This window comes from Nelumbo lutea, chromosome 1, assembly GCF_056320005.1.
Source record: "Nelumbo lutea isolate HS-2025 chromosome 1, American lotus-T2T, whole genome shotgun sequence".
Taxonomy (NCBI): Eukaryota; Viridiplantae; Streptophyta; class Magnoliopsida; order Proteales; family Nelumbonaceae; genus Nelumbo; species Nelumbo lutea.
Window position 1 is genome coordinate 199,432,149 of NC_142684.1, and position 27,124 is coordinate 199,459,272.

General features: G+C 38.2%; 2 protein-coding genes across 4 annotated transcripts; both read right to left on the reverse strand.

Annotated features, from left to right (window-relative positions):
* Positions 1–1,950: 1,950 nt before the first annotated feature.
* LOC148880299 (FAM10 family protein At4g22670-like) lies at positions 1,951–19,669 on the reverse strand. The gene is made up of 11 exons (XM_088962168.1): positions 19,370–19,669; positions 19,209–19,272; positions 18,849–19,019; positions 18,658–18,745; positions 18,509–18,589; positions 18,348–18,412; positions 17,950–18,090; positions 17,732–17,848; positions 17,441–17,644; positions 16,849–16,906; positions 1,951–2,307 (listed from the first exon to the last, which is right to left on the reverse strand). The coding sequence occupies exons 1-11, from the start codon at positions 19,477–19,479 to the stop codon at positions 2,210–2,212; spliced, it is 1,197 nt and encodes a 398-aa protein (XP_088818294.1). The 5' UTR covers positions 19,480–19,669; the 3' UTR covers positions 1,951–2,209.
* Positions 19,670–23,437: 3,768 nt separating this feature from the next.
* Positions 23,438–24,503, reverse strand: LOC148880300 (non-specific lipid transfer protein GPI-anchored 7-like). 3 transcript variants are annotated; one of them, XR_016105940.1, is made up of 3 exons: positions 24,108–24,469; positions 23,807–23,857; positions 23,438–23,666 (listed from the first exon to the last, which is right to left on the reverse strand). XR_016105940.1 is itself a non-coding variant. In XM_088966919.1 (3 exons), exons 1-3 carry the CDS (start codon positions 24,445–24,447, stop codon positions 23,549–23,551), a joined length of 504 nt encoding a protein of 167 aa, XP_088823045.1. In that variant the 5' UTR covers positions 24,448–24,503; the 3' UTR covers positions 23,438–23,548. The 3 variants fall into 3 exon arrangements, 2 of the variants coding, with proteins under 2 accessions (XP_088823045.1, XP_088823046.1); XM_088966919.1 differs by having other exon boundaries at positions 23,438–23,661; positions 24,108–24,503; XM_088966920.1 differs by having other exon boundaries at positions 23,438–23,658; positions 24,108–24,472.
* Positions 24,504–27,124: the final 2,621 nt, after the last annotated feature.

The following is a 27,124-nucleotide window of genomic DNA, read 5'->3' on the forward strand; positions in this document are numbered from 1 at the left end:
TCTCCCTTATTTTCTATAAGACCAAACACGGCATAAAAGAAAAACGAAAGACAAAAGGTTTCATACTCTAAACAGCTTTGAATACCCAAAAAAATACTGTAAACAGCTTTCCGTGAGGGAATAGCCTTCATGGCTGGAACTGGTCAAAACGCGGTTCGGCATTGAAACTGTGTAAAAATAGTGGGTGACAGTTACTACTTATATTTTTGAACATACATCTGCATAAACTGATAACCGGCTGCTGAGTTTGATCTGGACTTGAGGTAGGCAAGACCGTGGTCAGAAAAAAAATTCTACCATTCTAGAAGAAAGAATCATGGTCCTTGAAAAATCGAAACCTGGAAAAAGAGAAGGTAAATCCAATTCTGTTTTTCCCCCTCTTCTCTTCTAAATAAAGAAAGGCAAACAACACGCCATCCTCAGTCTCGCAGAGCTACAATTCATGCATCAGCCTGGAAAACGAGTTGACAAAGGTTCAGGACTTGCTCCCAAGTCCGAAACGACTGCACTGTGGATCAAGCAGCTCACTTTACTGAGACTAAAACCGCTGAGCAGCTGAGCCCGAAATAACCAAGGTTCAAAAAATCGTTACGTATTGGCCCATATTGGCTCATACGTATCCTATCGGGCCCTTCCCGATATGCCCCTACAGGGGTTGTATCAGGTTAGGGCCTTGTTCAGAGGGTAGCCAGGACTTAAACCGGCCCCTCTGAACCAAAATCTGAAAAAAAAAAAAAAAAAAAAACAGAGCCGGTACCCTGTATCAATACTTTGAACCTTGGAAACAACTGCATCACGGGCCAAACGATTCACTCCACTAAAGTCACTGAACTTAGAATCTTCGATACTTTTTCTCAACTACCAAGCCAAAAATGAAAAATCTGTTCCTCGGCCATGGAGGTTATGGTTAGGTTAACAGCTTTTAACATGTCCTCCGCAGATGAAGATCTAAAGACAATTTATGAAAGATGGGTGCCACGCTACCTGAACCCTACTCAAAAAAAAAAAAATAAATATATATATATCTTTGCTGCCATTACTGAAGTACAGTAGGAACTGCTTTTTTTTCTGACAGTCTCCAAATTGCAAACTCCATCTTTTAGGGTGCCCAATCAAATAGTCTCATTCTGGTGTGGTTCAGCTCTTTGAAAATTACAGCACATCAGTTCACACCATGGTTGAAATTTGAAAGCACCTTACTACGTGATAAAGAATTCACGTGGTGTTTCATAGTTGGCATAGTATAAATGGCCTCTTAGCCCTTGAATCAGAATCAGAACGCAAGAATCAACGAGGCCGGAGCATATTAGAATTTAGAAGTCTGTCTGTTAGTAGAGTTAACCTCCCAGGAGATGTAACCAACTTCTGTGCTAATCTCTGGGGAGAAAAGGTTAAAGTACACAAATTGAAAGTGGTTGTTTTGATGCCTAGTCTGCTGATAAGAGTAAAGAGTAGCTTTCATGGACCCGGCCATCACAATGGCCTACCTCCAAATAGAGAAGTTTCCTTAATTTTTCCTGGTGGGTAATACGGTTAGTTATGCCACTTTTTCTCTTTGTTCTTGGCTTTCTTTACGGGGAGGGGGTATTCGGGAGCAGATGTGTGTTAAATTCATACAGATTGATGCATGAATTGAAGCTCGTGAGACTATATTCCTACCTGCTAAAAAACATGTTTACAACGATACAGCCATCCATGCCATTAAACATATGGGCATCAAAGTAGAATTCCCTTGTCCTACTAGTACGAGCTCATATCTCCTGCAAGCAAAAACTCTGCTCACATGGCATCCAGAACCAGAAGCGCATTGGAAATATTTTCTCACGTGTTAAATTCATGGAGAGATATTCCCACTGTGCAGCTGGATTCTCATGCTTTCAGAGCGTGTGCAAAGTTTTTGCTTGCAGGGAATCGCATCAATACTAGTATTAAGAACTTTCTTTTATAGAATTTCACACAAACACACGGGCCACATCCCTATCATGCATGCCATTAAACTCTAGGACAGGAACAATAATCCTTACCTATAAATTTTTCAGCACTTTGAATAAAAATTTGTTAACCAAATGTAAAAATGGGCTTATGCTAGTAGAACGTTCCGACTTCCGAGTCTGTTCCGTGAAAACATGGTGACTTATGCACATGATCATAATCAAGCAACGCCGAAGTTGGGAGCTCCCATGGGACTGATCTCATCCTCCAACATTATTTATTTGGGTCCCGCAAATTTGCTCATCATCTTTGCAATGATAGGAGCCACCTTGGGATTGGCCTGGTGCTTTGCAAGATTAGCAGGGTTCTTCATTACTGCAAGATCATCAATGTAAAAGACAACCGTCAGCATAGATGATAGTGACATCAAGTTCTTTTAGGATAGCATCAGTGCCGCACTTATACTAGGCTAGTTCTTTATTTCAGGTTGAAACTACATGGGTAATAAATTCAGGTTGAAACTACATGGGTGCCTTGACATGCATGTGTCCTACACAATCAGAAGCTCGGGCTAGTTCTTTATTTCTTTTTCTTTGCCTTGTATCTATTTCTTTATTTACTTATTCTGGAGAGGGATTAGAGGTCATTTAGCATTTAGCATGGGGATCAATACATATTAGGTTACAGTGACCACTTATTTTTCCTTTTATTTACTTTGCATAGTATTTGAAACACTATCATCTAAGCCTTATCCCAACTATATGGAGTCAGTTACGTTAACCCTGTTCTGCCATTATGTTTACTTACAGTGCCATATCCACTGTTGAACCATGGGCCCTTGTATCATTTCTTACTACCTCAACCCATGTCCATTTTGGTCTGCCCCAAGCTCTTCTAGCCTCTTTCAACTTATGACAGATCACTTCTTATTAATGTTATGGATGGTCTTCTCTTTGCCGTACTTGCACAAACCAACTTTGTCAACTTTCTCTTTTATCGCCTATTAGAGCTACCCCTGGACCCCTTCAAGTAAACCCATTTCTGATCTGATCTTTTTTGGTATTCCCACTCAACCACCTCAGCATTTGCATTTTTGCCATATTCACTTTTTGGACAAATTGTTTCTTGACCGCCCAATGCCTTGCTCCATACAGCACTGCTGGCTTATGAACGTTTCATAAATTCTTTTTTGATAAAATGTTTTATAAAATTTTTCTCTAAGCCTAAGTGATATTCTCCTACCATATAAGACTCTAGATGCATTCCTCCATTTTTTGCATCCTGCTTTAAGGGTGCAATTGGATACACAACTAACAGAATGCAAAGGTCTGGATTTATTCAAATTTTAAAAACTGATCAACCTGAGCCCACCCAAGTTGCAACCATGGTCTCAACCCCTCCCTTGTTGTGGATTATTGAATCAAGGTGATGGAATATGTCACATTGAGATCATTTATTAGAAAAAAAAAAGTCACACTGAGATACCTCTTCTTGTCCAATAGACCTGATCCTGAGCCAGGTAGCCCAATGGGCCAGACCAGTCCAGCCCGTTCTAAGTCAGGCTTGGACATGACTTTAGGCTCGCGAGCTCAGGCTCAAGCCCAAAACACCGAGCCTGACTTGACAATATATAATAAACATATATAAACAATATGTTTTTTCTTTGTTCCTGTTCTCTTTTTTCAAGTAACAGTGAGATCTTTCATTATTTTTGGGTTTTAAGGTCTTTTAATATAAATAAAAGATATTTTATTGAATAAAAAAAGAAAAAAAAATCTTTTTCCAAATTTCTGGTTGGGCTTTGGGCTTTTCTTTGAGGGCCGGGCTCGAGCTCAAGACCTAGGCCTGATGATAGAGTTGGATTCGAGCCAAGTCGAACTGAATACCTAGCTATTTGAGCTCGGCTTTGCCAAAACAATGTTACGCTCGAGCTCAAGCTAGAGACTTGAACACGAATTCGGCTCAGCTCAGCTCAAGCTCGACTATGAGCCAAGCTTCCTATAAAAAATAAAAATTATTATTTTTTATTTTGCATACAAAAAATTAAGAATTATATTTATCAGAATATTATTATACAAGTATGTATGCATGCATGCATGCATGCATGTATGATATGTATAATAAAAATTATATATACATATATAAGATATAAGACTCGATTAGGCTCACAAACCTCACAAGCCAAGCTTCACTAGCAAACGAGCCTATATGTCGGACTCGAGCTCAACTCAAAGCTCGGTTTAAACCGACTCGAATTGAGTTTTTCACGAGTCAAGCTAACATAGCTTGTGAAAAGCCTGACCCGGTTTGGCCCGGCCCATGAACAGGTCTACTACTCTACTTATGTTAATTTTGCATTTAATCCTTCTCTAGCTTCCTCTATTAATACCATGTTATCAGCAAACAACATGCACCATGGGCCAATATGCTCGTCAAATAAATAAGGACCAAGTCATGAACCTTGGTGAAGTCCTATTGTAACTTGACACTTAGATGTCTCTCCCACAGGTGTTCTAACATATCACCACTCAAATATGTCCATGCAATGTTCTTTCTATATCAAAAGTCACTTAAGAAATATGAATGAATTAGAATGGGGATTGTTAAATAAGCCTTAGGAGTGACATTACCAGCTGTTAATGTCGACTGTGTAGGTGTATTTTAGTCTTTATGTTTATGTTTAAGTTGCTGATGTGTAATGTTCTATTAGTAGTTGTGTCCCTCACTTAAGTAGGGGCAAAGGAGTCTTTTTATTATTAAATAGAAACATATAAATTGATCTGGCCGACGAGAGAGAGATTTCTCTCTAGTTCGAACCAGATTTCTCTCCTCTATTTTCTTCTCTTCTCCTTCTTCTTCTTCTTCTTCTCATCTTTCTCTTACTTCTACAGTCATTATTCTAACAGAATTCAAGAGCAGATTGGATTATAATATGGTATCAGAGCAAGGTTGAGAAAATCGAATCAGCCCAGAATTCTGATCTCCACGCATCCAGTCTAGGGTTTTCTTGTTTTTTCTTCGCCATCAGTTGGAAATAAGGAAAGGGGCTGAAAAGGAGTGATCACCCTCTTCCCTCAGAAGTTTCTATGCCTCCAGTCATGCAGTTTGTGGGTGTTTGTTGTGGTTTGTAGGAAGCCCCCCTAATCGATGAAGAGAAGAGGGCTGATTCGAGTGATGCAGTGGAGTGTTAAGTACAGTTTGATTTTCTAGTGATTAGGTAAGTGATTTTTATGCAGTTTTTATTGTGAATCAAATGGTGGATGTGTCCCAGGTCGTGTGGTGAAAATTCAGGTTGTGTGTTAAGGTTTATGCAGATTTCAGTGTGGTTTGAAGGGGGAGTGATCTTCGAGTGGTGTGGTGAGTTTTCAGGTAGTCGTGTGGTAGGGTTGTGGTGTAGAGAGTGAAGAATTCAGCAATAATAGGTGCTGAAAACAGTGTGGTTTATTGTGCAGTTTGGGGAGGGGTGAAATAAGAAAAAAAATTCAATCATGGGAGACAACAATGAAAGTAAAACTAGTGTGATGGTTCCTACTGACTATCTGAATGTTCAGATGACCTCTATCAAGTTGAATGGAAAAATGTTAGGCCCGCAAATAGGATCTCGTCACAGGTCGGTCCACAGGGAAAACCTCTTGTTTTCCCTTGTTCCTCCCTTTTCTTGAGGAACCTATCTTGGCGCCTTAATGGTGATTTGTTCAAGAGATCACCAACTCTCCTCTACTCTGTCTTGACTGAGAATTTCGATGCCTCTATTGAATATCATTAGCTCATTTAAATAGGAGATTACAAGAAGATAAGAATCCCACTTTTAGGAGGACTCCCTACTGATCTATACTACTGAATTTAGAATAAAAACACTGAACAGATAAGACTCCCTACTAGATAAGATAGAGCTGAATCTAGCTAGATAAGATGAGTACACTGAATTAGATAAGATGAGAACACTGAATTAGATAAGATGAGAACATTGAGTTAATCACCCATTACTGCTACTGTCCATTAAACTCTGAATTAATCGCCCATTACTGCTGTTGTCCATCACTGCTGCTGTTAGCGGTTGTAAAAGCATCCACAACAAGAAAATTATGTACCTTGGGCGAAATCTATAGAAGTCTTTCTTAAAGCAAAGAAGAAAGTGAAACACATAAGGGAGGAAAAACCCTCTACTGAATCTCATGAGTATGGTGACTGGGAACAAGAAGATGTATAGGTTATTACATGGTTATGGAATAGTATGGAACCCAAGATTAGTATGAATTTCATGTTTCTCGATACTGCCAAGGAAGTGTGGGACCGTGCTAAGAAGTTGTATTCAGGACAAGACAACACAACTAGAGTATATCAACTGTATCAGGAATACTTTAATTTGCAACAGGATAATCAGAGTTTTGAGGATACTATACTAGCATGAGAAACCTTCGTAATGAACAGAATGCGTATCACCCCCTCACCTCTAATGTTAAAATTCAGCAATAGCAAAGAGAACAACTAGATGTGACCAGATTTTTGGTGGGGCTGAAGTATGAATATGAACTAGTGCGAGCACAGATACTAGGAGGATCAGCTCTCCCTTCCTTAAAAGAGGTGTTTGCTCGACTTATGAGGACTTCTATTGGATCTACCGAAAATTCTAGTGTCTCCGATAGATCAGCCTTTGCAGTATCAAGGGGTCGTGGTGTTAGAGGTGGAGCTCAAGGAGCTCAATTTGGCCGTAGTGGTAGCAATGGACCGGTATATGGCCGTAGTGGTGGTGGTGGACCTATGTATAATCGTGGTGGTGGTCGTTCTGGAGGTCGAGATTCAGGGGGAGTCCATGGCAGAGGACGAAGTTCTGGTCCATATACACTACGGTATGGATTGACATACCATCAATTATTGCTATGATTTGCATGGTCCACCTTCAACTTGGGCCAATCATGCCATGACCAGTGATAGCAGCTTCAGACAGGAGAGACATTCAGCTGATCAAATGCCCCCTATATCCACAGATGTTCCCGGGAAGGAGATGATGAGTGTTCCCCATTATGAGTATGAGAGGTTTGTTCAGGCCACATCTCAACAAAATACCACTCTTGCACACTCAAGTATGGCTTGTCTGACATCCAAACCCAATCCCTGGATTATTGACTCTGGAACCTCCGATCACATGGCTGGAACTCCATGTGTGTTTTCTCTCTCTCACTACCCAACATCACAATTTGTTACCCTTGCTAATGGTTCCACATCCTCCCCATTTGTGGTGTTGATAATGTTCACATGGATCATTTATCTTTATCCTAAGTTTTGTATGCCCCCAAATTTCCTTTTGACCTTATGTATGTTAGTAAGTTGACCAAGTCTCTTAAATGCTCTATCACTTTTTACCCTTCTTCGTGTGTTTTTCAAGATCTCAAGACAAGGATGAAGATTGATGGAGGGCATGAAACTGGTGGATTGTATTACCTTGATGGTGGTGGAAGAACGTAAACAACTCTCCAAACATCTCCTTCTCCTCTCCAGTGGCACTGTCGATTTGATCATCCGTCACTTGAAGTTTTGAAGTCTCTTGTTCCTTCATTGAGTCATCTTTCTGTTTTGGATTGTGTCATGTCAGTTAGGGAAACATCATTATGTTCCCTTTAGTCTTACAGTTCATAAACGTATGTCGAGTCCTTTTTCTTTAATTCATTCAAATGTTTGGGGTCCAAATAAAGTAATGTCATACAATGGTTATAGATACTTTGTTATTTTTGTTGATGATTATTCAACGATGACGTGGCTTTATCTAATGAAAGAAATGAGTGAATTGTTTACCATTTTCCAAAAATTTTATGCTGAAATTCGCAATCAATTTGGTGTATACATTAAAATTCTTCGTTTCGATAATGGACATGAATATTTTTATACACCATTTCAAGGATATTTGGAACATGGCATTATCCATCAGACTTCATGTACCTACACCCCACAACAAAATGGGGTGGCTAAGAGAAAGAATCGTCACCTTTTGGAAATTACTCGATCCCTCATGCACCATATGAATGTACCCAAACCTTTTTGGAGTGATGTTATGCTTACTTCTTGCTTCCTAATTAACCGGATGCCCACATCTATCATTGATGGTCATTCTCCTTTCACCACTTTGTTTCCTACCTTGTCTCCGTTTCCCCTTTATCCTTGGGTTTTTGGGTGTGTCTGTTTTGTTCATAATCTGGGACCGGGAAGGGACAAGTTAGATGCACGATCCATTAAGTGTATCTTTCTTGGTTATTCCCAAACCAAGAAAGGGTACAAGTGTTATAATCCTAGTTTTCAATGTTTCTTTGTGCATGTTGATGTTATTGTCTTTGAGTCCACTCCGTTTTTCTCGGGGTCAGGTGATGTTTCTTCCTCCTCTTCCACTTCCAGTTGCGGATCCCATTCCCCTTGTTCTAGTTGTGACTGAATCTTTGCCTCCGGTGCCACCGCCTATTGAACGGCCACCTATTCGTCAAGTGTATACATATCACCAACATGTACTGGCTCCTCCTCCAGCTCCATCATCATCAATAGATCCGGCAGTTGTTCCCTAACCAGCCTCAACCTCGGTTTCTGAACTTGATCTTCCCATTGCCTTGCAAAAAAGTAAATGCAGTTGCACCCCTCATCCTATTTCTAATTGTTTCTCTCACTCGCCTTCCTACTTCCCATCGCCAGTTTATCTCCTTGTTATCCTCTAGTATTGTTCCTACGGATGTCCAAGAAGCTCTTGCCTCTCCAAGGTGGCGCCATGCAATGGAAGAACTCTCAGCTCTAACTCATAATCATACATGAGACCTCACCACACTTTCTCTTGGTAATCAGGCTATCGTTTGTAAGTGGGTATACACTATTAAGTACTTACCTGATGGTAGTGTAGAGCAGTTGAAAGCTAGACTGATTGCCAAAAGGTATTCCCAAACATATGGTATTGACTACACGGAGACCTTCTCTCCGATTGCAAAGATTGGTTCCGTTCGTGTTGTGATATCTCTAGTTGCTATGCATGATTGGCCTCTCTTTCAGTTTGACATCAAGAATGCTTTCTTACATGGTGATCTACTTAAAGAGGTCTATATGGAGCAACCACCAAGGTTTGTTGCTTAAGGGGAGGATGGTAAGGTGTGCAAACTAAAGAAGGCCAATTATGGACTTAAACAGTCTTCTCGTGCGTGGTTTTGTAGGTTCAATGAGGTGGTAAAGAAGTTTGATATGAAACAGTGCTAGGTTGAACACTCAGTCTTCAGTCATGACTCTCAGGTTGGAAAGATCCCATTAGTGGTATATGTAGATGATATTGTCATTATTGGGAATGATAAAGTGGGAATTGATAGGTTGAAGATCTTTTTGCAGGAACACTTTCAAACAAAGGACCTTGGTAAACTAAAATATTTCTTGGGAATAGAAGTAGCAAGGTCTAAACATGGTATTAATTTGTGTCAAATGAAATATGTTCTTGATTTGTTGGAAGAAACAGGATTGTTAGGCGCCAAACCAGCTGAAACACCTATGGAAGCAAATACTAAGCTGACCAGTGATAATGGGTAAAGAGTTTGAAGATCCTAGAAGGTACCAGCGGTTGGTAGGTAAACTAAACTACCTAACCATTACTCGGCCAGATATTTCATTTGCGGTTAGTGTGGTAAGTCAGTTCATACAGAAACCTCGGGTTCCACATTGGGATGTAGTTCTAAGGATTGGGAGGTATTTAAAGGGGGCTCCTGGTCGTGGCTTGATATATAGTAGTGGAGGAAAACTTGAAATAGAGGGATATACTGATGCTGATTAGGATGGATCTATATCTGACAGGAGATCCACTACAGGCTATTGTACTTCCCTTGGGGGTAATATGGTGACATGGAAAAGTAAGAAACAAACAATTGTGGCAAGAAGCAGTGCAGAGGCAAAATATAGAGCTATGGCACATACTACTTGTGAATTAGTGTGGCTGAGAATCTTCTACAAGAGATGGGATACTCTATTGACACTCCAATGAAGCTCTATTGTGACAATCAGGTTGTAATCCATATCTCTTCTAATCCGGTGTTTCATGAGAGAACCAAGCATATATAGGTTGACTGTCACTTTGTGAGAGAGAAGGTGCTAAGTAGAGTGATAGATACTGACCTGTTCACCAAAGGGTTGAGTCGGGGGAGAGTGGACTACATATGTAACAAGCTGGGACTATATGATATATACTCACCAGCTTAGAGGGGGAGTGTTAATGTTGACTATGTGGGGGTATTTTAGTCTTTATGTTTATGTTTAAGTTGTTGATGTGTAATGTTCTATTAGTAGTTGTGCCCCTCACTTAAGTAGGGGCAAAGGAGTCTTTTTATTATTTAAATAGAAACATATAAATTGGTCTGGCCGACGAGAGAGACAGATTTCTCTCCTCTATTTTCTTCTCTTCTCCTTTTTCTTCTTCTTCTTCTCATCTTTCTCTTACTTCTACAGTCATTATTCTAATAGAATTCAAGAGCAGATTGGATTATAATACCAGCCAATGGCTGTCTTGAAGCGTTTGTCCTCTTCTAAGATTTTGCAGTGGTTTTGTTCTTTAAAAATTATCTTTTAACTAAATTCATTGTTATGAATTAAAACAGAAGAAAGAAAATATAAATATCTTTTGAAGCTCCTGAAAATGATAAGTAGTAACTTCTAAACCATAAAGTAATATGTATATTCTCCTCTAGCTTAAAATCTTCTCAACTGTACATTTTCCATGCTATGGCTGGAAAATGGAAATAAAGCCCAAAAGAAAATGAAATCTACATATACACTTGGCATGCCAATCATATTATTGCACTTCAATGTACATATTACTTCTGCAATAACAAGTCCAGCCAAGCAGTTGTCAATATGGCATCTACATGAGTCCCTTCTATCACTTGCTAGCTTTATTCTATTTTCATTAATGAAATTTCTTTGATTGTAGTTAATGATCAAAGAATATGGTATCCACACGAGAAACGTGAGAAAGAAAATAGTCACTTGATGTGTTGTCTAGGACTAATATTCAAACTATTGATATTGCAAATAGTATCAGTAAGGCTACTTTTAAGATATGTATTGATATATGCTTTGAATCACATTGATATGGAGGAATGATTAGGATGCACTTGAAAACGCTAGGGGAACTAAGAAGAATCCAAAAATATGCTTTGGTGTAGTGTACTGCAAATTTTCTCATTGGATATATGCTTGCATGTCATGTAATCAAGACAGGTTCAAATCACAGAAATAACATGCAAATTTTGTCTCTAGGAGAATTTAGAGTATAATCTATATCTATATATTAAAATGAAATGAACTGACATGGCATCTTTCTTTTTTCTCATTTTTTTATTTTTGATTTTTTAATTCTAGGTAATTCCATGTAATGAGCAAGCTTGGTTGAACAATGAGAACTCTTCAAGAGAGAGAAAGAGAGAGAGAGAGAGAAAGAGCTTTTCGTTTGACAAAAGAAAGCCTAGGAGAATCTAATCAATCTATAAAAGGAATAGGTATAGTTTAATTAATGCATTAAATGTGCGCGATTTGAAAAAAGAGAGCTTAATAACAAATATAATGTAATTAATGCATTAATGTCAGGGATATGTATGGGAGAGTTTAATAAGAAATAGGATAATAAAGCATTAAATAAGTAGGGCATTGTATTAATGCTTTAAATATAGAGGATTTGATGGTATGTATCAATTGATGCATTGAGAACAGGTGTAATGGCACCAAAACTGGGCAGTTCCATCTGTGCTACACAACGGTCTCCTCAAAAAACAATATGATGCACCCTGTATTAGATGTATCATATCAAAATTTTATATGTGCAGATTAAAAAGAATAATTTTATATATGCATACATACATACATCTTTATATGTATGTAAAAAAAATGGCAAGGTGCCAACCAACGGGTTGGTAAGGTCTCTTGCTGGTCGTAGTGGAGATTTGGATTCAAATCCCACCTGCACTTGGGTTGGGTGGGGCTGGGGTGTCAATGGTATTCGAAAATCCGATTCCAAATTCGAGATTCAAAATAATCATATCAAATTCGGATAATTTGAATATTTAATCGGTTGAATTCGGATATCCTAGTCATATTGAATAGCTAATCAGATTCAGATTCGAATATGACCCGATTTGATTCGATAAATATCTGAATGCGACCGGTTATTTAATTCTTACTTATATATAATATATAAAATATTTAAATGTTTTATATAATTTAAATATAAATAATTAAATCATATTATATATTTATATAATTTATATAAATAAAATATTTATTTTATATATTTACCAATTACCTAAAATAATTAATTGATTGAATTCAAATTATATTTGAATATTAATTTTCAATATCCATCAGATATCGAATAGAATTCGGATATTGGATTTTCTAATCAAATTTGAATTCGGATATTGCTTGATTCGTTTCGAATCCGATCTGTTTACACCCTAGGTGGGGGGTTATAGGTTGGGGGATGGGCGATGAGTGCATAAAATATTACCCATTTATCATGTATGTGTACGCCCAAACTGCCACTAACAATAAGAGGCAACCTTTTTTCGAAGATAAATAAAGAAAAAAAACTATTAGGGAAAAGGAGAAAGATTACAAGGGGTGATAAGATATCACCCAAACCCATAAAATACCTACCTAAAACAACCCTCAAAACCACCCAACCCAAGGCAAAAAAGCAACCAAAACCTTCCCTTATCCTTTCCTCCCATCATCCCAAGCCCAAACTTGAACCGCCTCAAGACAAACCTTTTTTCTAAGACTAAATTTATGATTCGATCAATTCAAACCTTCCCCTATTGAAAAATTACATTCATTTTTCCTCTTAGGGCCCTTTTCTTGTCTTCTTTCCCCTTTTCATAATTCCAACCATGGATTTCGAAACCGGACCGAACTAGACAGTTGGACCAGAAAAACCAAGAACCAATCAGGTGATCGGTTCTATTTTACCCTATAACCGTTATTTTGCCAAAAAACGTTGATTTGGTCAGCAAACCACTGACCCAAGCAATCGACCCGTTCAACAGTTTTGGTCATTTTTTATTTTTTTGTTAGAACGGGCCATCCATTTGGTTCAAACAGTTAGACCGTTTGACCCGGGAACGGACCCCTGATCGGTTCGTTGTCCAGTTCGGTTTTAAAAACCTTGATTCCGACCACGAATAGAGCTCCCTTCAATCTATCAAATACCTTTAACACCGTCACAATTCTGCAACTATTCTGATGTTTGAATCATTTAACAGCAGAAGAATTAGACTTAATCCTTCTTCTCTGCCCATAATCATCATTAATCCTTTCTAGTTCTAAAACCGCATTCTTCGCAAATACTTGCTCCGCTGTCAAAACCACGCCCTTTTCCGCATCTTCAATTAAAGTCCCACAAACAGAATTTGGACCTTCAGCCTTCTCTTCCAATAATCCCTCGGCCAATTCTTCCACCTCCGCAAAGGCTTTTCTAACAAATTCCTCTCCACCCAAGAAAAATAAACCTAGAACTTTACTAACCTCCACCTCTATGCCAATAACCGTTTCCAGATCAGCTTTCCCCTTGACTTCATGAGTTTCATCCATCATAGCCATCTCTTCCTCTTCCTCTTCATCATTCAAATCTTCATTGGGAGGTTTCGTCCTAAAGATCCTTCATTAACAGCCCTTACATTCTTCCTTAAATCCCTTTCTACTTCTATGCTTCCCTTCCCTTTTGCTCTCTCCACTGCTTCTATCCAAACACCTGCAGCAGTCAAACCAGGCCCTGCTCCATTTTCAATACCAATACATTGTAAATCGCTTCCAGCAGGAAAATCCCACTCCTCGTATACCCCCTCCACTAGTAACCCAGCTGTCCTATCTGCCTCATCTTCCTGAAGCTCTCCATGCTCCATCCCATCAGCGACAGTCCCCAAATTCTCCTGTCAAACACCAATAGAGGAAGATGATGATAGACCAGAACATTCGTTCATCATCAACCCCCTCCCAATGACCCTTACATGATCACTTGAAGTCACCTGAACCTTTTCTCTTATCATAGGGCTATTAATAAACAGCCCCTGGTCCATGCTCGGTCCAACAACTTTGGACTTCCTTGCATTGGGTTCAACTGACTCAACCAAGCCTTCTCCCCTGTGAGTATTAACATCATTACATGAACTGACCTAACCCGGATCAACTTCTTGACTGGAGCAGATGACCTGAATGATCTTGGGAAGTTAACAAGTGAGGTCTGACAAAACCCCCTTTTTAACTCCTTCGGCACAAAAGCTCATTCTCCCATTTTCTGTTTCCAATGCTTTACCCTTCCCAAAATTCAACTGTTCGCCTTCCTCAAGGCCACATCCTCCCATCCCACTTCCAACCCCCTCTGCTTTCCTTCCACGTGTGCACCACCCTTCCACCTCATCACCATCTTCAACCTTGGTAAGCCCTCTCCATAGCGACACTTCCACTTCCGTTGCCAGCCACACTCTACACCACCGTCCATCAGAGAGAACATTGAACAAATGTGGTGCATCTTCCGGTTCAATCCCTGCCACTGTCTTGCCACATACAGATCAGTGATGTTGAAGCCAATGAGCACACCGCCAACCGCTCTAGCGATGTTATGAAAGATTGTCTCCTTCCATAGATGAAAGAGAAGCCCCAACAGTTTCAGGGTGAACTCTCTGTCACGAATTTCCTTGCTGTTACATGACTTTTTTTTTTTAGGTTACTGTTACATTTTTCCATTCTTGTACCAGAACCATGCCTATCTCTGTCTCAAACGTAGAAGATTCCACCCTCTCTTCTCCCACATCCAGAAGGGCTTTCATATCATCGAAAGGTATCAATGTTACCTTATCCTTGATTTTCATATTGTTCACAACAGATGCCAAAATGTTGTTCCATTCTGTAACCTTTCTACTAGCGGTAATAATGTACCTCTTCCCAAAACCTTTTCTCTGCCTCCAGCATGATTTTTTGGATTTTATTAGAGCTTATCATGGTTGCATTCATTCTGCAATTCTTAACCGCCTGACTGTTTTTCCTTTGTGAGCTCCATCCTCTGTCGTTTCTTTTCCAAAGCTTAAGCTCTGGCCCTCAAGCACAGAATTTAAATATTTCCTTTCGCTTTTTTCTTCTAACAGGAGAAAGAATTGCAATTTTTCTGCTACCAACTTCCAGCCCTTACCTTCTTTACCCTCCGGGAAACAGACCATTTGTTTTTTGTTGGTGCCAAAAATATCCGAAATCACCATGAACCAACCTTTTACATTACTTCATAGTTCCACCTGATACCTTCTTCTTGGTACCTCCATAGAGCTTCTCCACCTATTATGTTTCATAGAAAAGCTTGCCCCATCGATAAAACATTTGAGCCAAAGTGTACCCTCACCAACCAACAACCAAAACACCTTCTCTGATCTTCAAAGTTTGCCAGTCCTTACTTTTTCCTTCCTCGAACAATAGCCTCTTTGCTTCAATCACTAACTCATCTGTCCCAGTGTTTTAAAAGCACAAGGCGCAAAAAAGGCACAAGGGCCACTTTGCGCTTGAGGAGCAAGGCACAAGGTGAGGCACACACCTTAAGTTTTAAAATAAATGTTTTAAAAAAACCTATTATCTAAAATTAAAATACATAAATATAATATGTAAAGCATATTCAAATGAGAATTTAAAAATGAAATCAAATATATAAAACATTTTCAAGCATATAAAACCCACAATCTCTTTTTTTTCTCGATTGCATTAAGTAGCTAATGTGACATATTACATTCTTAATTCTACGAGTCACCTTTGTGACACACCCTTCGAGGCAAGCCCAAACAAGTCCATGTTAGGGTCTTAAATTCTTAGATTTTACACAAAAAGGAAAAGGTGGCAAATTTTCAAGAGGCGCACGCCTGGGCTAAGGTGCAAGGCGCATGCCTAGGCGCACCAGGCGTACGCCTTTTGAATGGGTTGCGCCTAGGATGTGGACGAGGCACCTACCCTAAAATGTGCCCCGCCTGAGCGCCTAGGCACGCCTGAGGTGCGCCTTTTAAATCACTGGGTCCCCTACATTCCAAAGATTTGGTATGTGGGGGTTTTGTCATTCTCATTCATATTAGGGAAAAGAAAATCCCATTGATTGTTGGTTCTGATAGAAAATTAATATACTATACCACACACAATGAGACTAGGACTATGAAGACTGACCACACAAAATTGATAAAGGAATTTCCATGCAACTAAGTCACAAAAATATAATACATGATCATGAGGTAGCTTCTAAGCAAATAAAAAAAAATCCAAAACCCTAACTAATAACCAATTCAACTAGTGAAGAATATGAATCCCCTAACATGTCAAGTTACCTTTTCAATTACCATATATATTTAGCTAATGCCTTTTAAGTGGATTGTGATGCATCTCACATTGGGACAAGAGAAACTCCTCAGCTAAGATCCATATAGTACAATGCTTCAACACCATTGTTGAATCTTTGAATATCAACAGAACCACTTAAGCAAGAAATTATATTCTTATCAAATCATAGGAAACAAGACATGCTTCTAATGTTATTTTTTATGAATGAAAGCTAATATTTCCAACATTCTTACAGCAAAAACAATTATAAATAATGTTGACAAATCCAGTTCCAATACTTGCTCTTTAATGGTTAAGTGCCTTTAGAGCATATTAAATAGCATAATGTAATAGAAAAGCCTATAAAACCCCTACTACATCAGTATAAACAAGAAACCTAACAGAAACTACCACTTAAAAAACTAAGGGGTTGTTCACCAATATGTATGATTTTGATTTTTTTTTTAACAAAATCAACACTGGGGCCCCAAATCAGTGAAGAAGAGAGAGGAGGAGGAGGAGGAGGAGGAAGAGATAAGATAAAAAAGAAAACAATTTGAAGCTACAGAAGAATACCATCTTGAAGAGCAGCCATGACTTCTGGATCCTTGAATGCTGCCATCAACTCAGGATCCTATTTCAAAAGAAAATAGTTAAGAAGAAAACACTATCAATAAAATTCACATCATGTGCATCTAGGATGCTTAAAAATAAATATTCTTTTATTTGCTCTGTACATGATATAAGTATATGACAATTCGTATATCAATATTCAAGACATAATATGGATGCAAGTATCTTATCCAACATACTGACATTAAAATTGGAACTTTAGCTTTCTGTTCTAAATATCTTATTCAAAGCCAAGTATCTTTTTACAGTACTTCAATTTAGATAAATAAAATAAAGTTTCATGTAAATTGTAGAAAAGCCCAAAACTAGCTCAGATGGCTATGGGCATCTTACTATATTAACACAGGTCAACAAAAAACTGAAAATATCCATGCAGAGAGGCATAGGTACAACCATGAAATAGAAATTTGAAGTAGGGATATAACCACCCAAAACTAGTAGACATGCTAAGAGATCAAAATACCAAGTTACCAACAATCAAAAGCAAACCCAAGAATAAGAAATCAGTGTATACTCATTGAAACTAAGCACTTACACTCAGGATTTTGCTCATATCAATATTTCCAGGCATCCCACCTGGAGCACTCCCAGGGAAACCTCCAGGCATTCCACCTGGAAACCCTCCAGGCATACCCCCAGGAAAGCCCCCGGGCATTCCACCAGGGAATCCACTAGGCATGCCTCCAGGCTTTCTACTTGAAGATGACTGCTCCTGCTTTTTGGCCTTCTCATATGCAGCCTACAGAGTTTCATGAAAACATATTAGTTGCGTGACAAACAATCAATAGGAATTATTTCCTCACCAGATGAATATAACAGCCATTACCTGAGCTTCGGCCTTTCGACGTTGTCTCTCACGCTCAATTCTCTTCTCTTCTCTCTCCTTGCGCAACCTTTCATACTTCCTACGGTGTTCTTCAATCTTATGAGCATTGGGCTCAACCTGTAAACCAACCAACAGGTCAAGTTCTGTAAACATTCCAAAAATACTTAATAGATGGGTAGAACTGTAGAAGAGAAATGATAATGGATAGATAAAACCACCTTCTTAAGTACTGCATTGATTTCCTCATCATAATCTAATTTTGATGCTAAGTGAAGGTCCACAGCAGCCTCCTCCCATTGGCCAAGCATTGATCGTGCAATACCACGAGACTTGTAACCTTTAGCAGAATCAGGATTGATCTGGGAGAATGTTTATAAATAATTATATGAAAGGTAAGCACAAGCTGCACAACAAACCAGAAATATGCAGAAGGCAAAAGTATTTGCGTAGTCTTGTATATAATACTAACTCTACATTCATGTGCATGCTAAGTCATATTATAAAGCCAGTTTATGCATGCAGATTCTTCTGCATAAGATGCATTTATTTTTTATTTAAGGAAAAAAGCCTGATTATCGTATTGCGATGCAATCAAACTAGGGAGAAGAGAAATGACCTCCAACGCTGCATTGGCATCCCTAATTGCAGCATTAGGTTTCTTCATTTTGATATACACGCTAGCTGCACAAAAAACAGATAAGCAGTGGAAACTCAATATAACTTAATTCACAAGACGAAGTAAAACGATTAACAGAATACGAAATCCATAAACAATACCTCTGGTTGCATACATTATCGCAGACATTGGATTCAGCAAAATTGCCTCCGTTAGATGGTCGATTGCTTCCTCCAGCTTACCTGATTAAGATAAAATTATAAGATTCTTGTAAAGAAATAATACATAAAAAACATGAACAAAAACATACCCTCTGAAATTGCTTCCATGGCTTGTGCCTTGGCTGCTTGAGACGCATCACGGTTATCGTCCGTAACCTCAACAGACGGGTCTCCCATCTATGAGGATAAAAATCAGCGATAAAGAGCCATACAACTACACATATACACACAAGACTACTGAAAACGACGGACTCAAAATGTTGATTTATTTCGTATTCACCTTCTGTGGAGGATCATTGTCCGGCTCCAGAGTCTCTCCTTCAAGCTCGATGTCCGATTCGATAAGTTCACTCTCGTATCCTTCATCAGCTGTAGTTGATCCTTCTGGGTGAGAGCCCTTGCCTTCTAGGTCATCCATCTCCTCGTCGCTCTCATTCACCATTTGGGTTTTCTGTAGTTGAATTGCCAAGTTAATAGTTTCAATAAATTCAACAAAATGCAAAGGGAAAAATAGAAGAAGAAGAAGAAGAAGAAGAAGAAGAAGAAGAAGAAAGAACTACAAAAAAAAAAGTTCAAGTTTCTACTTCTGGGAACACTCAAAACCCAACACAGCGTAGGTATAGAAAAGATGAGAGAGTACCGAGCTGCGCGTTGGAGGTGACTCGCCATGCTTGTAAGCTGGGGGAGGAAGTTTAGCGCCGAGACTGAAAGAAACCCATCGAATCGAGAGAAATGAGATAATTCGAACAAGCAAACATAGAAAGAGTTGAGTTTCTCTTTGTTTGATTGAATAATTTATACCTCTCGAGGTAATCTCGGAAGAAGGAAATGGAAGGATCGCTGAGAATGGAAGGATTGGACTTGCATTGTTCGACGAAGAGCTTCAACTGGGTCACCTTCGCCGCATCCATGGCGTCTTCTCAATAGGAAAACCGAGCGGGATATTTCGCTGTTCTCTGTTTCTCTTCCGTTTCCACTTTCTATAACAAACGGGAAGTTGACGAGGCAGCGACAAAAGATCTGGTTCAGTCCGTCTAGTAGCTTCCAAAGTTTCGAATAGATAGGCACTAGTGGTTAGCCAATTATTTTCACTTTTGGACCACCCGGATCCCAACATTTCGGAGCCTATACCCGAAATGAAATTTTCCCATAAATCTCAGGATTTCGGCTGATAATCTAATGGGTAGGCTTGCAACATGGATCGAGTTAGTCCGAATCTAATCCGGACCCAGCCGGGGTGGATTGGGTTGGGCTGAAGTTCGGGTTAAAATTAGGGTTAGGGTTAAGATTGAAAAATATGAACTTGACATAAATTTGATTTGGATTAGAATTGAAGCCTAGATCAACCCTAACTGGATTTAACTTCATATTTTTGCATGTATAAATATTTATAAATGAGTCAGATCATTGCATATGTGCACAATATATGTTTTTCTTTTTGGGAGGTGATTTTATAGACAATTATTTCACGAACTTCAAATATATAAAAAATTACTTTAATTGCTATATTCAAAGGACTTCGGAGGTTGCTACCCCTAGTTTTATGTAGTACAAAGACCCCCCCTACCATGGATTTTTACCGACAAATACCCTCTCAACTTTCATTTGTTACAAGACCCCTTTAAATTTCACCTTGCAACATATATTCCCTGATGGTTAAATTAGATGTTAGAATATGTTAAATTACCAAAATGTTTACATAAACTCTTCTTATTTTCATTTTCTCATCATGTTTTTCCTAAACCCTGATTGACGAAAAATACTTTCATTTTCTATACTCATTTCACTAGTACATAAAAAAGAATAAATTCTTTATTCATTTCACTCACTTCAATGTGTCTCTTCATCTTTAAATATAAAAATTATCCACTCTTTTCTCCAATAAATTAAGAAAAAAAAAAACTAAACCATAAATTTATATCTATAAGGAATAAACATTTATCACGTCATTTGAACATTGATTCCAACCAGAAATTTGCAAAGGACCTATTGGAGCAACAAAGAGGGTTTCAATGTTATATTTAGAAAACTAATTAAATCATAAATTATTCAAATAAAACAATCAAATGGTAGTTTGGGAATTTAAAAAATTTTAAACAGCTGAATGAGTATCTTTTTTTCAAAGTTAACTCTAATAGTTAGGGTATTTGTCACTGACCCCATAATATAGAGGGTTATTTGTAATTTTATCACTATTTATTTTGTTTGTTTATTTATTTATTTATTTATTTATTATTATTATTATTATTATTATTATTATTATTATTATTATTATTATTATTATTATTTCAAAGAGGAAAATAGAGTGAATAATAGGAGTAGATATCATGGATTCACCACCCACTTTTGGGTTCAGTAATTTAAAACGATTTTTTTAATGAATTTAAAAACGATTTCAAAATGAGAATATTAAGGCTATGTTTGGTTCGATTCTCATTCTTTCTCATTCTTACCCAAGATGAAATTCTAAAATGGAAAAGAATGGGTAAAAATAAGCAAAATGAGAAAATATTGCTATGAACCAAATGCTTTTTTTCCTAAAAATGAATTCTTTCAAATTGACGAGTGTTCTATGTTGCTCATTTTCATTCTTCAAAAAAAATTTCACAAACCGCCAACCTAGGTCTCCAATAGTCAATGTTTACCAATTGGCATAGATGCTTTTGTAAAAGTACTTTCATAAAAGAGATTTTATAAAAGTACTTTTGTAAAAGAGCTTTTATAAAATTATTTTCCTAAAAGTGTGCTTTCATAAAAGTACTTCCATAAAAGTACTTTTGTAAAAGTGCTTTCATAAAAGTATTTTCGCAAAAGTGATTTTATAAGTGCTTTCGTAAAAGTACTTCCATAAAACTACTTTCGTAAAAGTACTTCTATAAAAGTGCTTTCATAAAAAATATTTCCGTAAAAGTGTTTTTATAAAAGTGCCTTCATAGAAGTATTTCCATAAAAGTGCTTTCATGTAAAAGTACTTTTATAAAAATGCTTTCGTAAAAGTACTTTTATAAAAGTGCTTTCACAAAAGTAAACATTTATGGCAAGTTGACAACAATTTTATAGGTAGAGTTTCCTCAAAGAATGAAATGAGCAAGATGGGGTATGATTATTTTTCATGCTGCAAGCTAGTCAATTTTTGTGCTATGGGGCTGATTTTTCATTCTAAAAAGAATGTGGCTTGGGCAAGAATTTTGTAACCAAATACTCTAATGTTATTCATTATTGTCCATTCTTGCCTAGAATGAGCAAGAATTAAGAAAATGAGGCCTAAGGTAATGAACCAAACATGGCCTAAATTTTTCTTATTAATTTCTTGGGTCCAAACTCCAAAGCCTAGCTTGGGCTTATATTTTAGCCCCAGGTCTCCTTGGGATGTTGGACTAGTCACTTCATTCTATTTCATGTAGGCCATCTTACCCCTCCCATTTCTCTCTCTCCATAGAAACCTCTTTGTAGTTTATCCTTCTTCTTTAACGCCTCATAGTCGAATTGAAAAACACTCATGACATATTGAGGGATTACTTAATATCAACCTTAATTTGATAGAAGTCCCTTGTACAAGTAGTCATTTCTAGCTGTTAACAAGGAAGTATAATGGGGTGTTCCACCGGGGGTTTCATTTCTATTTGTAGGGCAGTAGGTGTCCCCAAACCACTTTTTCTCTCAGATCTGGGTCAAAGGGTCAATGGTCCAGTCATCCAATTCAACATGTCAACCATGATATTGACAACCCATTGAATTGAATGGGTCAAATGGGTCAATGGGTCAACTATTGAGATCGAGATTGTGGGCTCAGTCCAACTTTCTCTTTTTTTTTTTTCTAATATAAATATATAGTGCATGAAAGGTTTACCCACTTAGAAAGAAGGGTATTTTTCAAACAGAGATGACCTTCACTAATGGTTAAAATATAGGCTAGACCGTCAGAGAACAAGTTTTGCCTGTTCCCCTTTTGAAGCCACATAGAAACAAAATGAAAGTGCAAACCAAACGGGGGCCACTGTTTGATAATTGCTCAAATAGATGTTAAAAAAACTCCTAATTTAAAAATGGCATAAAACCAAGAGCACCATATATTTTGATATATGATAAAAAATTTAGGTGTAAAATATCACTCCAATTCATATATGCTTCTATGAGGGCTTAACTTCTGTTAAGCTGCTTTGAAGAAGCTACTGAAAGAGGCGCTCATTTCAGCTGAGAGGGCTTTCACATTTTGGCTTTTGGCTTTGGAAAGAACTCCTTAGCTGCTACCTACGATTTGTTCCCACATTCATACCCACGGAAATTGAGAAAATCTCCGACGGAGATATTTCCAGTGCATAGCTGTAATTACTGGTGGGAGGGATGTAGCTCTTTGGAAAGTAGTGCCTAACCAAAAAACCTACAAATAATGTTTGGTAAAAAGAGTTGAAAAACAGAAAATGAACAGCCATATTTAATAAACAAACAACTAATTAGGTGACTCTTCCCACAAGCCCTTTCCACTTGCAGTAGTTTATTCAAAGCACCAGCCATATTTAATCAACAATTAAGCGACTGTACTGTGACCAAAGTTTGAAGAAATTGTTCATCGGGGCTTTGTGAGTGGATCCCACTTGGGAAAGTCAAAAACCGCAGTGTGAAGGCTCTACCAAACAAATTTTTAACTCCTAGAGGGGCCCTAATCAAACTCCAAACTTTATAACCGTGAATAATAAATCAATAATGTCCAACGCCCCCCCCCCCCACCCCACCCACCAACCAACAAAATGTCTGTGTGTACCACTTGTCGGCGTTCACGTAGCCTCGTGGTGATGAGCTAACAGTTCCAACAGTACTTTCACTTCACATTGTTTCTTCTATTTGCTATATATAATATAATATAACTACTTTCATGAGTGCAAGAATGAAGAAGTTGTCAAATTTTTTAAGGAAAAAAAGGAAGAAGAACTACAGCAATCACCAAATCATTGTTCAAATTAATAAATCTGAATAATAGAATCAAAGAAGAAAACGAAGTCCTCCAATGGGGTTCACGGAAATCCAAAGTAAAAGCAATCTCCACATTCCCGTCCATGCTATCTTGCTCGCCGCCCCACTTCCATCACTCCCTGCTACTCTTGTTTCATTCGAATTATATATGGTATCAGAAGAAGAAACATAGAAGAAGAAGAAGAAGAAGAAGAAGAAGAAACATAGAATTAACAATTAAGCAGTTGATTAAGAGAGAGAGAGAGAGAAAGAGAAAGAGATCTATACCTGGGGGAGATGGAGGTGGAACTGATGGAGATGAGGCAGAAGATGCAGCAACTGAAAATGAAAAGTAAATTAATAAATCAGCTAATAGAGTACTAGAAAACCTAATTCCAAGTCGAACGGGCTGATCTTCATTATGAGTTAATTCGTCTCTACTCTTTACTGCTGATGAAGAGCTTTCCAAGTGCCCAGAACTAACAACACATCCATGACCACATACACAAATTAAATCTAAACTATGGATTAATTAAAGAAAAGACGATGGCAGCAGAGGAGCAGAGAGTTAAAGAAACAGTCAAGTTACCGTTGCTGCAGCCAGTGAGTTTGGTCTTAACTCCACAGGACTTGGGTAGCTCAAGGGCTTGTGTGACGTTGATGCCAAGAGATTGTGGGAGGCCGCTTTTATAGAAGTTGCAGAGACAGACAAATTGGTTCCTTATGGTTTCTCGAATAGCGTTGCAGCATGACTCGGGCGGAGTACTGGTTGAGTTTAAGTATTTGGCGCATGCGAGCAAAGGCGCTGCACACTCTGGATTCTGCTCCTCTGCCTGCTGATCACTTCCTCCCCCCACCAACGACAACCAAGTTGCTAGCACCACCAAAACCAATGCACCAACATCGCTCTTCTTAAAACGACCCATCATCTCTCTCTCTGTCTCTCTAATCGATTCTAGCTCCTAGCTATTCTCTCATTTATAATGGATTTCTAACTGTCTTCGAACAAGCAATTATAGTTTCTAACTTTCTAGACTTCCAAGACAGCTCACAGCTGCATCTACCTGTTTTCCGTGAATGTTACAGCCTTTAAAATCGTTTCATATCTATCTACCTATATATCTATGGATCCAATCCATTATTAAGAGTACCAATCATTCAAATTTTAATTACTCCACTTCTCATGTTTAAAACTTTTCTTTATTTGTACGTCTTTCAATAAAAAAATTAAAAATTAATAATAAAGTAACTATCCTTAGTTTCTCTTAATTTCATTTTAAGGAAGGTTTTAAAAACCAATTCAAAATCGTAACCGTTCTTGCCACTGGTTTTTGGGTCGATGGTTCGACTATCAAATTCAAACAGATGATTTATTCCAACTTTAAAAAAAAATATAAAAAAACAAATAAAAAATGGTCAAAACCCATTGAATGGATCAAACGGGTTCTACTGCCCATGTCAACGGGAGATTAACTAAATCAACGGTTTTTGGCCAAAGACAAGGTTAAGGATGAAACAAAACCGGTTGATTGGACGATTTCCAAGCCAAAAGGTCCAACTTTTTGGATCAACAACAGTTCGAAAACACTAATTTTAAGAAAGATGGCATATATCTTTTATAATAGCATTATACATGACTAAACCAAGGGTACTGGTAGAACAACCCAGGTGGGTTGAGTTAGCCAACAAGGCCAACCTTAAAATGTAGACCTTGGCCAAGGCTTAGTCTGACCTCAAGGTTAAATCACAATCATAATCTATGTTAGACCTAGCACATGACTCGGATTGGGATCAAACCTAGGTGATCTTGGTAGGCTGGCCAAGTTGAAAACTGATAGGACAAATGGGATGCTTGAGCTTATAGACCCATTTGGAACCAATGGGATGCTTTCTAGGAGGAAGGTCAACAATGGACCAAGTCTTGTTTCGCTCCAGTGCTTTAATTTCTTCTTGCATGGCCTAACGCCATTTGGAATCCCAAGAAGCTTGAGTATATGATGTGGACTTTATGATGGCAATAATCTATGAGCCATCAATGTGGGGCTGATGTGTAGGACCATGGCAAACATAATAATGAAAGTAGCTTGGTGGCTTTCGATTTGGAGGGTGCTTGGTTGGGGCTGGTGAGTTGCTGGTGTCGGCCCATTAGAAGACTCACTAGGTGTGAATTCAGCCTCATCTGATGTTGGCTCAAGGATAGAGTGAGAATTAGAATTAGGCCTATTGTGGTGTTCAATGGGTGCAATGATGTCATCTTCAAGTTGTGGAAGAGGTATTACAACATTCGGAAGATCATGACTTTGAAATGTTTTGGTAATATCAGCCAACATAAAGAAAAGTGGTTTCATAGAAAGTTACATTTCGAGAGGTGAAGATATGCCTGTGGATAAGTTATAAGCCCGATATCCTTTTTAACCATATGGGTAGTAGCCAACAAACAAGCATCAGACAGCTCTAGAGGCAAACTTGTCACCAGAAAGGGGTTGTTCTAGTGCATAGCATAAGCAACCAAATGTTCGAAAGTGATCGTAGGTTGGTGGCTTACCAAAAAGTAATTCAAATGGGGTTTTGCCATGTAGGGGTGCAGACAATAGATGATTGATGATGTTGGCAATTGTTAGCACACATTCACCCCAAAATGAGTTGGGTAAAGAAGCGTGGAATCGAAGGGCCCGTGCTACCTCCAAAAGGTGGTGGTGCTTTCTTTCAACAATGTCATTTTGTTAAGGGGAATCAGTACAAGAGTGGTGATGGATGATCCCATGTGTAGAAAAAAATGTAGAATAGGTCCAAAGAAAAATTCTTTCCCATTATTAGATCTAACCATCTTGATTTTTCGATCAAATTGTGTAAGAACCATGTTGTAAAATGATACAAGTAGTTGATAGGTTTCAGACTTTTGTTTCATAAGAAATAACCAGGTACAGTAGTTGTAGTCATCAACAGTTGTGAGAAAAAACTTGGCACCGGATAAGGAAGGTGTGTGCGATATGTTCCCCATATATCGCAGTGTATGAGATCAAATGGTGTTGGTGCTCTGTGGAGCTAATTGGAAATGGGATGCGTGCATGTTTAGCTCATTCATAGGCATCAGATGCACCCTCTACTTGTGAAGGAAATCATCCATCAAAACAAAGAGTAAGTTGTTGAACAGAGGGATGTCCAAGGCAGTTGTGCCATGTCTGCTACTCTTTATTCATGTATGTAGAAAAGGCAGTGGAGGAAGGAGAATGCAGGTGAGGTAGCTATAGAGGATAGATGCCATTCCACAATTCTCCATGACTAATCAAATTATGAGAGACTGGGTCCTGTATTGTGCAATGTTTGGAGGAAAATAGTATGGTACAATACTACAATGCAATTGAGATATTAATTTTTTGATTGACAATAAATTGTGGAACATAAAGGACATTTGTGATGGCTAGATTGGGCTGCAAGAGAATTGACCCTCTACAAATGGCCTTCAAGGTGGAACCATCGGGTAAGCAAATTAAGAGTTGCATAGTTAAAGTTTCAAGATGCAGTAGTTGTTGGGAAGAAACTAAGTTTATCCACAAACTATTTCTCTCCCAAAAATAAAAACTTGTAGATATTCAACTATCACAA